Source organism: Rhagoletis pomonella, unplaced genomic scaffold (genome assembly GCF_013731165.1).
Source record: "Rhagoletis pomonella isolate Grant_MI unplaced genomic scaffold, Rhpom_1.0 Rhpom_scaffold_05057, whole genome shotgun sequence".
Classification (NCBI taxonomy): Eukaryota; Metazoa; Arthropoda; class Insecta; order Diptera; family Tephritidae; genus Rhagoletis; species Rhagoletis pomonella.
The window spans coordinates 1-13,310 of record NW_023463605.1 but is presented as its reverse complement, the minus strand read 5'-3'; the positions used below and the strand labels follow the sequence as shown (position 1 = coordinate 13,310).

The 13,310-nt window shown below is 40.3% G+C and overlaps 1 protein-coding gene across 1 annotated transcript; it reads right to left on the bottom strand.

Annotated features, from left to right (window-relative positions):
• Nucleotides 1-4: 4 nt before the first annotated feature.
• Nucleotides 5-12,843, bottom strand: LOC118754989 (neurogenic locus notch homolog protein 3-like; the record flags this gene model as incomplete). Its single annotated transcript, XM_036489851.1, has 10 exons — nt 5-199; nt 258-563; nt 632-949; nt 1,028-3,457; nt 3,549-4,040; nt 5,326-5,508; nt 5,697-5,918; nt 8,454-9,506; nt 10,485-10,562; nt 12,651-12,843. Coding segments are annotated over 10 exons (5,470 nt in total), but the record flags the coding sequence as incomplete, so codon positions are not given.
• Nucleotides 12,844-13,310: the final 467 nt, after the last annotated feature.

Sequence of the window (13,310 nt, the reverse complement as noted above, 5' to 3'; positions counted from 1 at the left end):
TCTTCGCAGCGTTGGCGTATACAGGCACGATTCGATGGACAATCCTGATGGATAACACATTCGGGACGACAGTTGGGCGGCGCACCGAACATACCTGGCGCGCAACTACAAGCAGCGCGATTATCAACGTCACGACATTCTGCGTTGGGGCCACAAGGACTGGGCAGGCAAGGATTTATTTTCGGTGGTGGTTCGCGAGCTGTAAGGAAGAATATTAAGAATTTCTCGTATATGCTTCTTTCTGTTTCTATACTTACGTTTTGGCACACATTGCTCAAACGGATCACCCATGTAATCGGCTGGACACGAGCAGATAGGATTGTGATTAACCACTTGGCATTTGGAATTGAAGCCGCAGGTACCGACACAAGGATCTGTGCATTTCTGATTGATACAAGCCAATTGCTGTGCACATGCCGAGCTAACAACACATTCGGGTCGACAGTTGGGTGGCGCGCCGAAGTAGCCTACTTGGCAGGAGCAGGTTGGACGATCGTCCACCACGCGACAAATGCTGTTAGCACCGCAAGGTGTGGGTTCGCAAGGGCTGAGCGGTAGGGTTGCTGTTGAATGAAAATGAAAGAGAGATGTTTAGAAAAAGAGAGCATTCAGAATAAAATCAATCACTTACGACTCTTTCGCTTGCAGCCATTGAATGGATCGCCTTCATAGCCACGCGCGCAGCTGCATGTAGGCACATGATTGACTACCGCACATTCAGTGTTCGAGCCACAAGTGCCCACGCATGGATCGCGACAATGCTGCTTAATGCAGGCAAGCGCCGAAGGACACTCAGCATTGTAAACGCACTCGGGTCGACAGCCAGTGGTGTAGGGATCGCCAATGTAAGGTTCAATACAACTACAGCGTGCTTCGCCATTACGTTCGCTACAAATTGCGTTCTCGCCACAAGGACTAGGATAGCAAGGATCGATGCGGTCTTTTGGCTCTATAAAGTGTAAAAAAAAAAATTTTAAGCTTACAATTTTAAGCCCCTCACACATCGTTCATTGATTACTCCACTTACTCTCATCAATTTTCGAGCAGCCAACGAAGGCGTCCCCTTCGTAACCCTGGTCACAGCTACAATGCGCCGCATGCGCAATCACTGTGCAACGCGCGTTGTGTCCGCATGTATTAGCGCATGGATTTTGACATTTCTCTTGTAAGCAAGCCTTATCCGCTGGGCATTCGGTGTTCAAAGTGCACTCCGGGCGACAATATGGCGGGCTGCCAATATAATTGGCAACGCATGAGCAAACTGGCCGATCTTGTTTAATTTGACATATTGAATTGGGTCCGCATGGCGAAGGCACACAAGGATTGCGATCAGTTCTTTCCTCTGGTATGCGGCCGCACGACACGAACGGATCACCTTCAAAACCGGCTTCGCAAGAGCAGATGGGATTGTGGTTAAGGACTTCGCATCGTGCTTCTACGCCACATGTACCCGGACATGGATCTGCGCAGCGCTGATTGATGCAAGCTTTGTTCAGCGGACACTCCGAACTGACAACGCATTCTGGCTCACAGACTGGCGGTGAGCCTTTGAAGTTCGGCAGGCATGAACAGGCCGCATAGCCATCCGGCGAAATCATGCAACGTGAGTTGGGGCCGCAAGGCGATGGTTCACAAGGGTTGCGCGCTGGTTTCCTAGGTGGTAAGTAGTATGGATTACATTGGACAGCTGCGTCGCCAGTATAACCATCTACGCAGATGCAGACAGGTGCATGATTAACAATACGGCACATGGCATTGATGCCACAAACGCCGACGCATGAATCCACGCATTTAGAATTGACGCAAGATTTATCAGCTGGACAGTCTGAGTTGAGTACGCATTCCGGTCGGCAGCCGATGAAAGGATCGCCGAAATAACCTGTGCGACAGACGCAAGTCAAAGCGCCATTTTGTTTCTTACATTCCGCATTGGCGCCACATTGTAATTTCTCGCAGCTAGGTGATGGTGCTGGTACAAACGGCGAAGGCGGTGAGCAGTGCTCGTAGGGATTACCGTACAAGCCAGGCGGGCAGCTACAGATGGGATTGTGTTCGTACACATTGCAGACAGCATTGTGTCCACATGAACCAGGGCATGGATCCAAGCAGCGTTGGCCTAAACAGGCGCGATCGAAGGGACAGTCGGAGTTTGATAAACACTCAGGTCGGCAGCGTGGGTTCTGTTGTGCATCAGGCCCAAAGCAAGGGTCGCAAAGCGCTACACCGTCACCGTATATCGAGCAAACATCTTGTGGTCCACAAGGTGAAGGGACGCATGGGTCGCGTGTTATATTCTTAAGCACGCCAACAGGTATACATTGACGGAAAGCGTCACCGGTAAAGCCGTCGAGACATGAGCAGATGGGCGTATGTTGTTGTACTCTACAAATAGCATTAATGCCGCAAACTGTGCCAGCACATGGATCAATACACTTATGGTTGATACAGGCTTGCGCCGTGCCGCAGTCAGAGTTAATATCACATTCGGCGCGGCAGCCACTCTGTGGATCCCCCAAATAGCCGGGCAAGCAGGAGCATACAGCACGGTTGTTTAGCAGTTTACAGTCACTATTGACGCCACAAGGGTTGGGCAAACATGGATTGCGACTAGGGGTTTTTGGTATGTCCAGCGCATAGCACCGTATGCCCGGATTGCCAGTTAGTCCAGCATTGCATGAGCAAACTGGATGGTGCTCTTCCACGTGGCAATTGGAGCCTTGTCCGCAAGCGCCTGGGCAGGGATCGTAGCATTTGAAACCCATGCACGCCTTGTCGTGCGGGCAATCGGCATCCACTTGACATTCGTAACCATGACAGCCCTTAGTTGAGGTGGGATCACCGGATAAACCATCCGGACATATGCAAGCACTTTGACCATCAACAGAAACTATGCATTCAGCATTCGGACCGCAAGGATTTGGTTCACACGCGCTACGTGGTGGTTCGCGGCAACCTTGATTTGGATCACCAATATAACCTGGACGACAGTAGCATTCCTCGCGGTTGCTAGTAATGTAGCAATCAGCATTGCGGCCGCATGGGCCAGGTGTACATAATTCATCGGAAACGGGCGGTTTTTCGCAGGACTTGAATGGATTGCCGATTTGGCCGTCGGGACAGAAGCAAACCGGTGTGCGCGAAGAATCGCAAACAGCGCCCAGGCCGCAAGGGCTCGGGTCGCATGGATTGACAGGTTCGATGCAGCCACGAATCGTGTTGGGACTTTCCACATAGCCGGGTAGGCAGGTACACTTCGAGAAGCCATTACTAAGTACAGCGCATTGGGTGTTCGGCCCACAAGGGGATGGATCGCAGGGGCTCTTCGGCACTTCGCATGGCACAAGCGGCGGTTGACCTTCATATTCGGGTAGACAGAAACAGGTGGGTGAGCCACCCACCATGCGACAACCCGAGTTGGGACCGCACGGGTTCGGGCGACACTCATCGCCTTCGGGTACTGAAAGGGAACGGAAGATAAATGGTTAGGAGTTTTAAGGAATTGTTTTTTTTACCGATTAAGTGACTAATGCCGCTCACTAAATACTTACTGCAATTTTTGAAAGGATTGCCGGTGAGTCCCTTGGGGCAATAACAAATTGGATTACCATTATCAAGCTCGCATAGCGCACTAACGCCACATGGATTGGGGTCACAAGGATTGATAGGTGGATTGCAAGCGACTTCTGGTCTGCCAGCGTAGCCTGGTGGACACTTACAGATGCCACGATGATTGACGACATCGCAAAGTGCATTAGCGCCACAGTGACAGGGTGAAGCGCATTCACCGTTAATGCACGCTTGACTGGCGTCACATTCACGATCAGCGCGGCAACCCTGCACTTGCGAACATTCGATGTAAGCATTGCCGACGAAGCCTGCCAGACAACGACACTCGATGCCATGGTTGATGGGTATACACTCAGCATTCTCACCACACGAGTCCTCGAAGCAGGGATTGATGCAGCGGCGGTTGAGACGATCGCAGAGTTTCGTAGGTGGACAATCCTCGTTGTACTGACAGACAGTTGTATGATCGAGCGCTGTAGTGCGGTGTGGCGTTTGGTGAGTGGCGGATGAGCCAACGAAACGGGCGCGGTTGGAGCGTAGTTGTTTTTCGTATACAGAGTTTGTTGTGCAGGTGTATGTTTTATTTCATTGATTGATTTTGTAAAGTGTATTTATATTTTTTGGGACGTTGGTGGTGTGGTGAGTTTATTTCATATTAAATTTTTTTTTGTGGTGTTGCAGGAAGGTACATATTGTTTTTTTTTACGGGTGAATGGCGTGAGCATATTTTACAGTGTTTTGAAATAGAAAATTAGAGAAATAGTGACGAAATTAGCATTGCAAAAAATGAAAAAAAAATGCTAAATATGAGGTGCAGTTTTGCGCAGAGAAAAATTAACTTAAAGTTTTTTTTAGGATATATGGGAGGACACTTCAACGCAATGACAGGCGTTGGTAGAAAAAAACAACAAAGCGGATTTTTATAACTTGGTTGCTGCATTGAACTTTTATTCTAACGTTTTTGATGTGAAATGCATAGTTCTGGACTAGTTCAGGGCCATTTTGGTACTACGTAGTTCGCGACGAGTTTAAGACGTTTTCGGGACTAGTTCTGAACCATTTCGGAGATATTTCAGGACTATTCGGCGACTAGTTCTAGACTATTTCCGAACCATTTCGGGACTAGTTCTTGACTATTTGACACAAGTTCAAGACTGAGATACGTTCCGGTTCATTTATTTATTTATTTCCGCCTAATTCAGGACCATTTAGGGATTGTTTACGATATTTCAGGACGATTTTGTGACTAGTTCCGGACTATTTGAGGACAATTGCGGGACTAGTTTCAGGAAAATTTCGGGGCTAGATTGAGATCATTGTGGGTCTAGTAAGGGCCCATTTCGGGACAGTTTCAAGACTTGTGTGAGATCCTTTCGGGGCAAGTTCACTAATTTTACAGAACTACTTCAGGACAATTTTGGGCCTAGTTCGGCCCTATATCGGGATCATTTAGGAGTAGTTCGAAACTCGTCAGGAAATGATCCTGAACTATTCCCGAAGTTGGTTTGTACTGGTCCCGACAAAAAAATTAAATTAAATGAAATTAATTTTTAATTTCTTATCTAACCTATTTACGTATGTAACTGAATCGCCTAATGCTTTGCCAAGCTTACACAAATGTGTACACATCAAATTTCATGAGTTTCGGTACTCACGCCTCCTTTATTTTCCTTTTTCTTTATTTCAGGTCGCTCGCCTGTCATTGCAATTGAACCGCTCCTGTACAACGCCTCTCCGCAAACGCATGTGCGCACTTACCTGGCTGACAGCCGACAAAACCATTGCCTTGATAACCATCCACGCAGCTGCAGTCGGCTGCATGATTTGCATTCATACAGACAGCATTTTGTGCGCAAGGGTTGTGCGCATCGCATGGATGTTGACAGCGACGATTAATGCAAGCCTCAGTTACATCGCAATCGGCATTGTGCGTGCACTCAACTGAGAGGGGGGCGAGAAATAAACAAAAATTATAAATATTTGCAGACATCATTCAAACTACAAATGAGTTAAGTATTTGTTGATTAGTTTGTTTTTGTTTAATGAAATATTGATTATTATTTTTTTTTGTAAAGTACGAGTATTAAATATTTATTAGATATGGGATATAATGAACGTAGTCAGCTTACTTGTCCTATCCACTGGTGTACATTTGATGGCCGGATTACCTTCATGTCCCTTGGGACACGAACATATCGGCCGATGCATTTTCGCCACACACTTGGCGGTGGGCGCGCAAACATTCGCAAAATCGCAAGGATTATGACATAGACCCATGTAACATGCTTCATTCTCAATGCAATCATTGTTCGATTGACATGGTTCCGGATTCTTTGGTGAGCCAGGTGATTCTACTTGTTAGAGATGTTAGAGAGCATTAATGGTTTGTTAATAGGTAAGTAATTTTTTTTTTTTAGATTATAGTGAATATGAGTTGCAAATTTAAAAAAAAATGGGTTAACCAAAATACAAAATATACCCGTATGTACAGTCAGTATTGGAAAGTTTTGGGGGATTGTTATTTACAATTGTTTTTGAGTAACCAAATATTGAGCAACCAAAAGGCGAGCAGTATGTTTTAGTATCGGAAAATTTGAATCTTGAGTATCAAAAATGCTTTTTAGCAAAATTGCATTCGCTTCTGGAGAATGCGGAAACAATAAATATTTACAAATAGTATTGAAAGTCTAGTACTTATGTTAGAAATCTGGTATAAAATATTACCCCTTTAACATCATTTACACTGAACTCTTTAAGCAAGTAATAAAAATATAAACGGAGAGCTTTCATAAAGATTCTGTTGTATTTATTTTAAATATAGTTTCCACTTAAAAGATAGAAGATCTATTTACATTTAGAAAACTCTTTGGAACATATTCTAGCTAATAGTATTTACAGTTTAATTATATATGAAGAAAAAAAGGTATGACCAGCTGAAGACGATCTTTGTTTTACTTTCACATGCTTTATCTTTACAAAAATATAGCTTTCTTGTCAGACTTGCCAAATTTCGAAATTGACAAAAGCTTCTAAATTTAAATTTAATACGAAAATTTCGAAAGGACTTAAACTTTGTATTCCCTCTAAAGCTTTCACCCTTTGAAGGCGTTCAAATATGATGTAAACCTTCTTTTTGCAATTAAGCTTTCACCGTTTACCGAAATTCGAACGAATTCAAAACTTCTATCAGCCTCAAAGCTTTCACCAGCTAAGGTAACTGGAACTGACATAGACTTTTTGTTTGAAAAGATTTCATCTTTTAAGCTTTAAGCTATCACGTCTAACTTACGCTTGGTTTTTTTTTTCGTTGTTCAAAGCTTATGCTAGTAATATTTTTCATCAGAATTAGCCGTATTTCGGAAATTTATGAAAGCCCTGATGTTCACCAATGGAAACTAAAACAAATGAAAAGATTCCACCATCTAAATCTCGCTTTAATTTAAACCAATTTTTTTTTTTTTGGAAAAATTACAAGAGTGTCTATGAAGCATAACTATTTTCTATACGAACGATACAAATTTTAAACATAAATTATGGAATTCTTTAAATTACATATAAAATATTTATCACAGGTCTTCTTCAAAAAAAAAAGCTCTGTGTTAAGCTTCGAACAACTAGATAATATAAAGCAGTAACGGACAGAGAGAGAAGAAAATATGTAGAGAGCTTAAAAAAATCTCTAGAAGCGGGCAAAGCGCTGTTAATCATTGAAGTAAAGCATTAAGCAAATATTTAACTTTTTATTGAGCTTTATTGATAAAGAGACAATTGAATATAAGAATATAAAGCTTTTTTTTTAACAATTTTATATAGACATGCGCAGAATAAAAGCTCACTCTTATCATGACCATTATATTTCGTCTCTATATGTTACTTTTCAATCGTTTGGAACGATTTTAGGTACCGCTTGACTCCTATAAAAAAGGAAAGACTTTTTAAAGTGGAAATGGTTTAAACGACTGAAAGATTTTGAAAAAAAATACAGACAAATTTTCATACGAACTTCCAAAGCTTAACTTTCCCTATACGATTTTTATGAATGGAAAGTTGCATTTCTCCTTGTTTGCTCGTTGAAGAATTGACGTTTAAAAATTTTAAATAAAAATAAAAATTGTGTGTACTATTTATAAAGCATGTATCAATTTTTTTATAAAGTAAAGATTTTAAAATACTCCTCTATTGGGCAAAAGCTATTCTAAAACGGTGAGTTGTCAAAAATCTTGAATAAGATGACTAAACTACGAGAGCAAATAGCTTAGTTATTTGAGTTCCATGATCGTTTTTTTAGATTTGTGAATCACACTAATGATTCATTTGGTGCTTCCTTATAATAGGGCTTGAAAGTTTGATTAAGTGCTTTTGTATGTTTAAATTTTGAAAAGCTGAGTTTTTATACTACGTGATATTTTATTTGGGTTTGGGATTCGCGTGAAAGATTCTTCATTTAGTGAAAGCTCCATCATATGGTGAAAGTTCGATCGCACCTGGAATTAATATAGTGAAAGCTCTTGTTAGAGCAAATAATAGAAGGTCTTTAAAAGAAAGCTCGCACATATAACTCAAGATCTATTACATTGTGAAAGCTGCATCATATGGTGAAAGTTCGATCACGTGGTTAAAGCTCCTTTCAAAAGAAAAGTTAATCATTTAAAAAAGCTGCTCATATACCGAAAGCTCGATCATAAAGTGAAGACAGCTACTATTTTATTTTTAAATATGTAAACATGCATTTCATGCTCCTAGTTTATTTTCACATTTATTTCAAAAACCTCGCAAGCATACTGTGATCATCACGAAAAAAACTCAAAAAAGAAACATGCAAATAAGAAAAAAGCTTCCCCCGTAAAAAAAAAACAAAAAAAAAGAACTATACATTAACATTATACCTTGTACACACTCCGTATCGCTTTTGTCCCCTTCGCGACACTTGTTGCGACACACTCCCAGCACGCATAATTGACTAGAACCACAGTTAGTATGATCTGTACAAGTGTTAATCATTGTGATAGCGGTATCAGTGGTAGAGGTGTTGCTAATTGTACTGAAGGTAGTGGCTACTGTGGTGATGACACCACTTTCAGTGGTTGTGACGCTTTTAGTAGTCGGAGGAGGAGTAGTGGCGGCGGCGGTGCCAGGTTCATTAGTTGCCGCAGCTGGTGTTGTCGTTGTTGTCGTTAGCGGTTCGATTGTCTCATAAACGAATGGCGTCGTCGTGCCCGGCATAGTTGGACACTCGCTGGATTGTTCGGTAACCGGTGGTGTTATCACCGGAAACATGGTTGTTATCAAATCACGAGCACTCATTGTGGTTTGCTCCGCCACCTCTTTCATTGGTTCAGTTACCATAGTCACCGGGAAGGTGGTACGTTGTGTGGTCGTCAATAAAGTGGTTAGATTATAATCAAATTCATTTGAGGTATCAATGCGTGTAGTCTTCATTTTGGGTGTAGTGGTTCGCGCGTCAAATGGACCCTTACTATCTTCACCACGATGCGAGCTGCTGCTGCTCGTTGAAACCGGAGAAGAGGAGGTGGACGTGGACGATGACGAAGAGGATGATGACGTTGAGACACTGGTGAATGTGGGCGTGGTTGGCTGCTCTGGTACAGTACTGGCTGTTATGTTATTCTCACCATCGCGATAACCCTTAGGTGGTCCAGTTTTACTTGTCGTATTCAAGTCTAAATCTTTGCCCGATTCGGTTGTGCTGGAGCTGGGCTCTTCAGTGAATAGGGTTGTTGGAATTGTGGTAGCTTCTTCACTGACGCCGGCGATTGTGGTTTCGTATGAGGTAGTGGTTTTAGCAGTGGTGGTGGTTGTGCTCGGCGTGGAGGTGCCAGTTTTATTTGTGAATATTGTAGTAACTTCAGTGATTGGGTTAGATGTAGTGGTGGTGGTAGTGGTTGTTATATTGGTAGTGGTTGTTATTGTAACATTAGCTATATTTTTTTTTTTTGGTTTGTTGATGTAGTTTGGTTTTTACGGTACGTATTTATTTACAATGTGTTTAAATTTTTGTGTTGCTTTTATACATGAAAAAGTGTAGGGGCAAACCAAAATTAAGTGGATGGAAAATATTTGAAATGAAAATACTGTACGTGCATAAAGTAACGAAAAACGAAAAAAATTTAAAACGAAAATTTTAAAATTTTTTTGGCACATAATTTAATTTTCCGAACATATTTTGTTAAAGGTAAAAGTTAAATCAAATTATTAATAATTATAGAATTAAAAAAATCTAAAAATTTTTTTTTTCTAAAAAAAATGTATTCAAATCAAAAGTAAACGCAATCTTGAAAAAGGAAAAAATTTTGATATTTCTACAAAATTTAAGTATTTATTATTTAATCTAGGACTTTTTATTAATAAATAAAGTTTGAAACTAAAAATTTCAAAAAATAAAATTTTCTGTAACAATTTTTTTAAACATAAAAATAAAACAAAATTTTAGAAAGTAGTTCTTAAAAAATAATTAAAACACTAAGTGCCGTTTTCTCAATTACGTTTTAAAATTTATCTTGCCTGCAAACACATTGTTTAGAACAAAATTTGTGTTTAAAGGGCAGATGCATGTTAAAACCTACTTGAGAAAACGGCCTTAAATTTTCCAAACATAAATGAAAAAAAAATTTTCAAAATTAAAAAAAAAAATTGCAAAAAAATATTTGTTAAACAAAAAAAAACGAAAGAAATTCTAAAAATGGGAAAAGTCATATGTACAACTATTTTACATTTTTTGGTTGGTTTGTTGGTAGTTATATAAATATGTTAACAGTTTACTGTGTACAGTTAAAATTACTTAGTGAATTTGGTTAATTTTGCATTTTAGAATTTTAATCATTGTTTTGATTGTGTTAAAATATGTATTAAAAATCCAGCCAAAATTACTTCTAAAATAATTTTTGAGTGCCACTCACCTTTGATGCAGGCGCCTGTTGTGGGATCACAGTTGGTGCCTGGTGGGCAATGTTCGCAGCCAGGTGTGCGGCCTATAGCTGTAAGGAGGAGTGAGTAGGGTATGGAAATTAGTTTGTATTTTAATGCTTGTGAATTTTATGCAATTCATACTTTGTCAACATTGACAGCCATCGCATTCAAAACCGGCATGACAATCGGATTTGCTTTGACATTCGCAGATTAAAAAAATTAGTTAGGAAGTAAGTATTTTTACCCAGAATTATACTGAACTCATTGAAATATAAACAGATTAATTTAAGGGCCGTTTGATCAAATAGCTAAGAGAAAAAAATTTACTTTTTAAGGGGCAGATAAATTTTTAAACCTGCTTGAGAAAACAGCCCTAAGACTCTTAACTTTGGCACTGCAAAGTCAGTAAAAAAAAATCTTTAAGAAACAAACTAAAATAGTTTAACTTCCAGTTAAATATTAACTGCCGGTTAGTCAGCTTTTAAGTTTTGCCGCTAAAAAATTAGTAACCAATTTTTATTGAAAAATGTAAACCAGTTAAATATTAACTGCCGATTAGCGCTTCGTTAAAAGAGAGTGGGCCTACTAAACCTCATTCCAACAAAAAATATTTTAAACGGTTGAGGAAATTTTATATTAGAGTATCCCTCTAATGAGGAGATTTGCTTTACTCCTTCCATTATGTGATTGCAGACCAGGCGTCCCAGTCCCTTTCGACATCAGGCTATACAGCTATAGGTTGTGGTCTTATGGGGTGTATGGGATCTTGGGGAACTTGTACTTAACACCTGAGGAATATTCTTTACCTTAATGAGTGGCAAAGAAGAAGTCTCTGGGACAGACGGCAAATTTGGAGCTAGAGTGTTCCCTAAGGAACTCTTCGTTAACCTTAAGTTTAGGCCGCTGGATTTCAAATTTGAGATGGTAGCGGCTAATATGTTAATATCCGGATGCTTATTACTGGTGAGATCCGGTTGTAGTCGGCAGCGCTGGGCGAAAATACCAGCAAAGTTACAAGGGAAATACCAGATGGAGAAGGACTTGGCTTGACTTGGCACTTCCACAGAAGAGAAACGAACAATAAGGAAGAAGAAGAAGAGCAATAGGTCACGTGCACTGAGCATTCCATCCGAGGAGCATAGGCACCCATCAGGATCACTACCCTATTCCAGCCAAGGTTCGCATGCGTCTGTGCAATGAATACTTGGGTCAGGCAAGTCGAGGAAACTTTGACGTCGAAAAGGTGCAACAAACAATTGAAAATTTTCGTAGCCAACTCTCCACCTAGCTCGAGTAAGCAACACATGAACATAAGTAGTAGCATTAGATCTCTTGGTTTTCTACTCGCAGCACTAGAGAAGGGAAACCGAGAGCAAAGGAGAAATAAGAGATGTGTCTTTTCGAGAGGAAGAAAAGACAAAAGGAAAGATAAGATGTAGAGACATGAGATTAAATGCTACAGACGTACAGAGTATACATGAGATATGGAGTGAACGTTTTTGAATGGCGAAATCGAATGCGGTCTGAAGAAGAAGAACCCAGAAATTAGCAATAATGCGACTTAAAAACAAGAAAGCCACCGTAGGCGGCGGTATAACGGCTGGGCTGTGAAACGCTTAAGATTCTACCTTTACGCAGGATTGAACGGGTCACTCGTATGGATGAGCCGGCTCGCATGGATTGACAAAGATTTCCAAACACATATGAAGAACAAAGTGCAGTAGGACCTGTCTACACTTGGTGTGAATACGGCACAATTTTGCAACTTTAGGGAGAGGTAATTAGCAAACCGACAAGCGGTTGAGGTGCCAAATAAAAAGTATAAGATGTATATTTATTTCGGCCCAAATACACCCCAGCTAGATTGAAACGTATTTATTTAGTTATGCTGGATTTCCACTAGGCATTAAATGGCAAAACTTATAATGCGAAAGTTGGGCATTAAAAAATAAGCGTGCCTTTACGTCCACATGGCATATTTTAAAGGCACACATTTTTTGTCATATACTAAGTTTGAAAGGGATCCAAGCGCCGGTTTGATACCGTAAGTTTTTTCATTTATAATTCTGTAACCGTAAAAGCTCTAACGAAACTCTAATCGATAGTTCATTTAATTTAAAATGCTATGCATATTTTGAATCTTATTTTGTACTCACCTCTCGAACAGACCGGTTGATGTTCAACCACCTGACATCCTTGATCACGTCCACATAGATTCGAGTACGAGCATGGATCCAGGCAAACGCCATTGACGCAAGCGCGTTGCGTGGGGCATTCGTCGCTCGAGGAGCAGCCGATTTCTGTTGAAAGAGCGCATGCGCAGGCACACACACAAATAACGAAAGCGTGTGTGAAAGAAAGAGAGTAGCAAGCGCGCGCGCGCGAGAGAGAGAGAGAAGGAAAAAGAAATTTGTTTTCAAAATTAATATAAGGTCAAATAATGAGGCTTCTTTGCAACTTAAAAGTATATTATTTAAAAAATTAAGCAGGCATTTGTTGTTAATTTTCTTTGCTAGAATTTTTTATTTGTTTTTTATTTTATGTGAAAAGTAATTTTTTCAACGCCGCTGGGTGTGGTTAATTATCATTTTATTGTAGCATAGTTTTTTACCAATTTGTTTTTACTATTAAACAATATTTGTTTGGTGTTACATCTCAATAGATGTGCTTTTGAATATCGATTTTTCTTCGTGTATTTAAAATATTATTTTTTAAACTAAACTTAAACAGAAGCGTTAACATGCAGCAAAAGCGTTTTTTTTTTAGATTTTTTGTTTTGAGTGTGAAATATTTTTCTAAGCTAAAAAGTTGAAAGC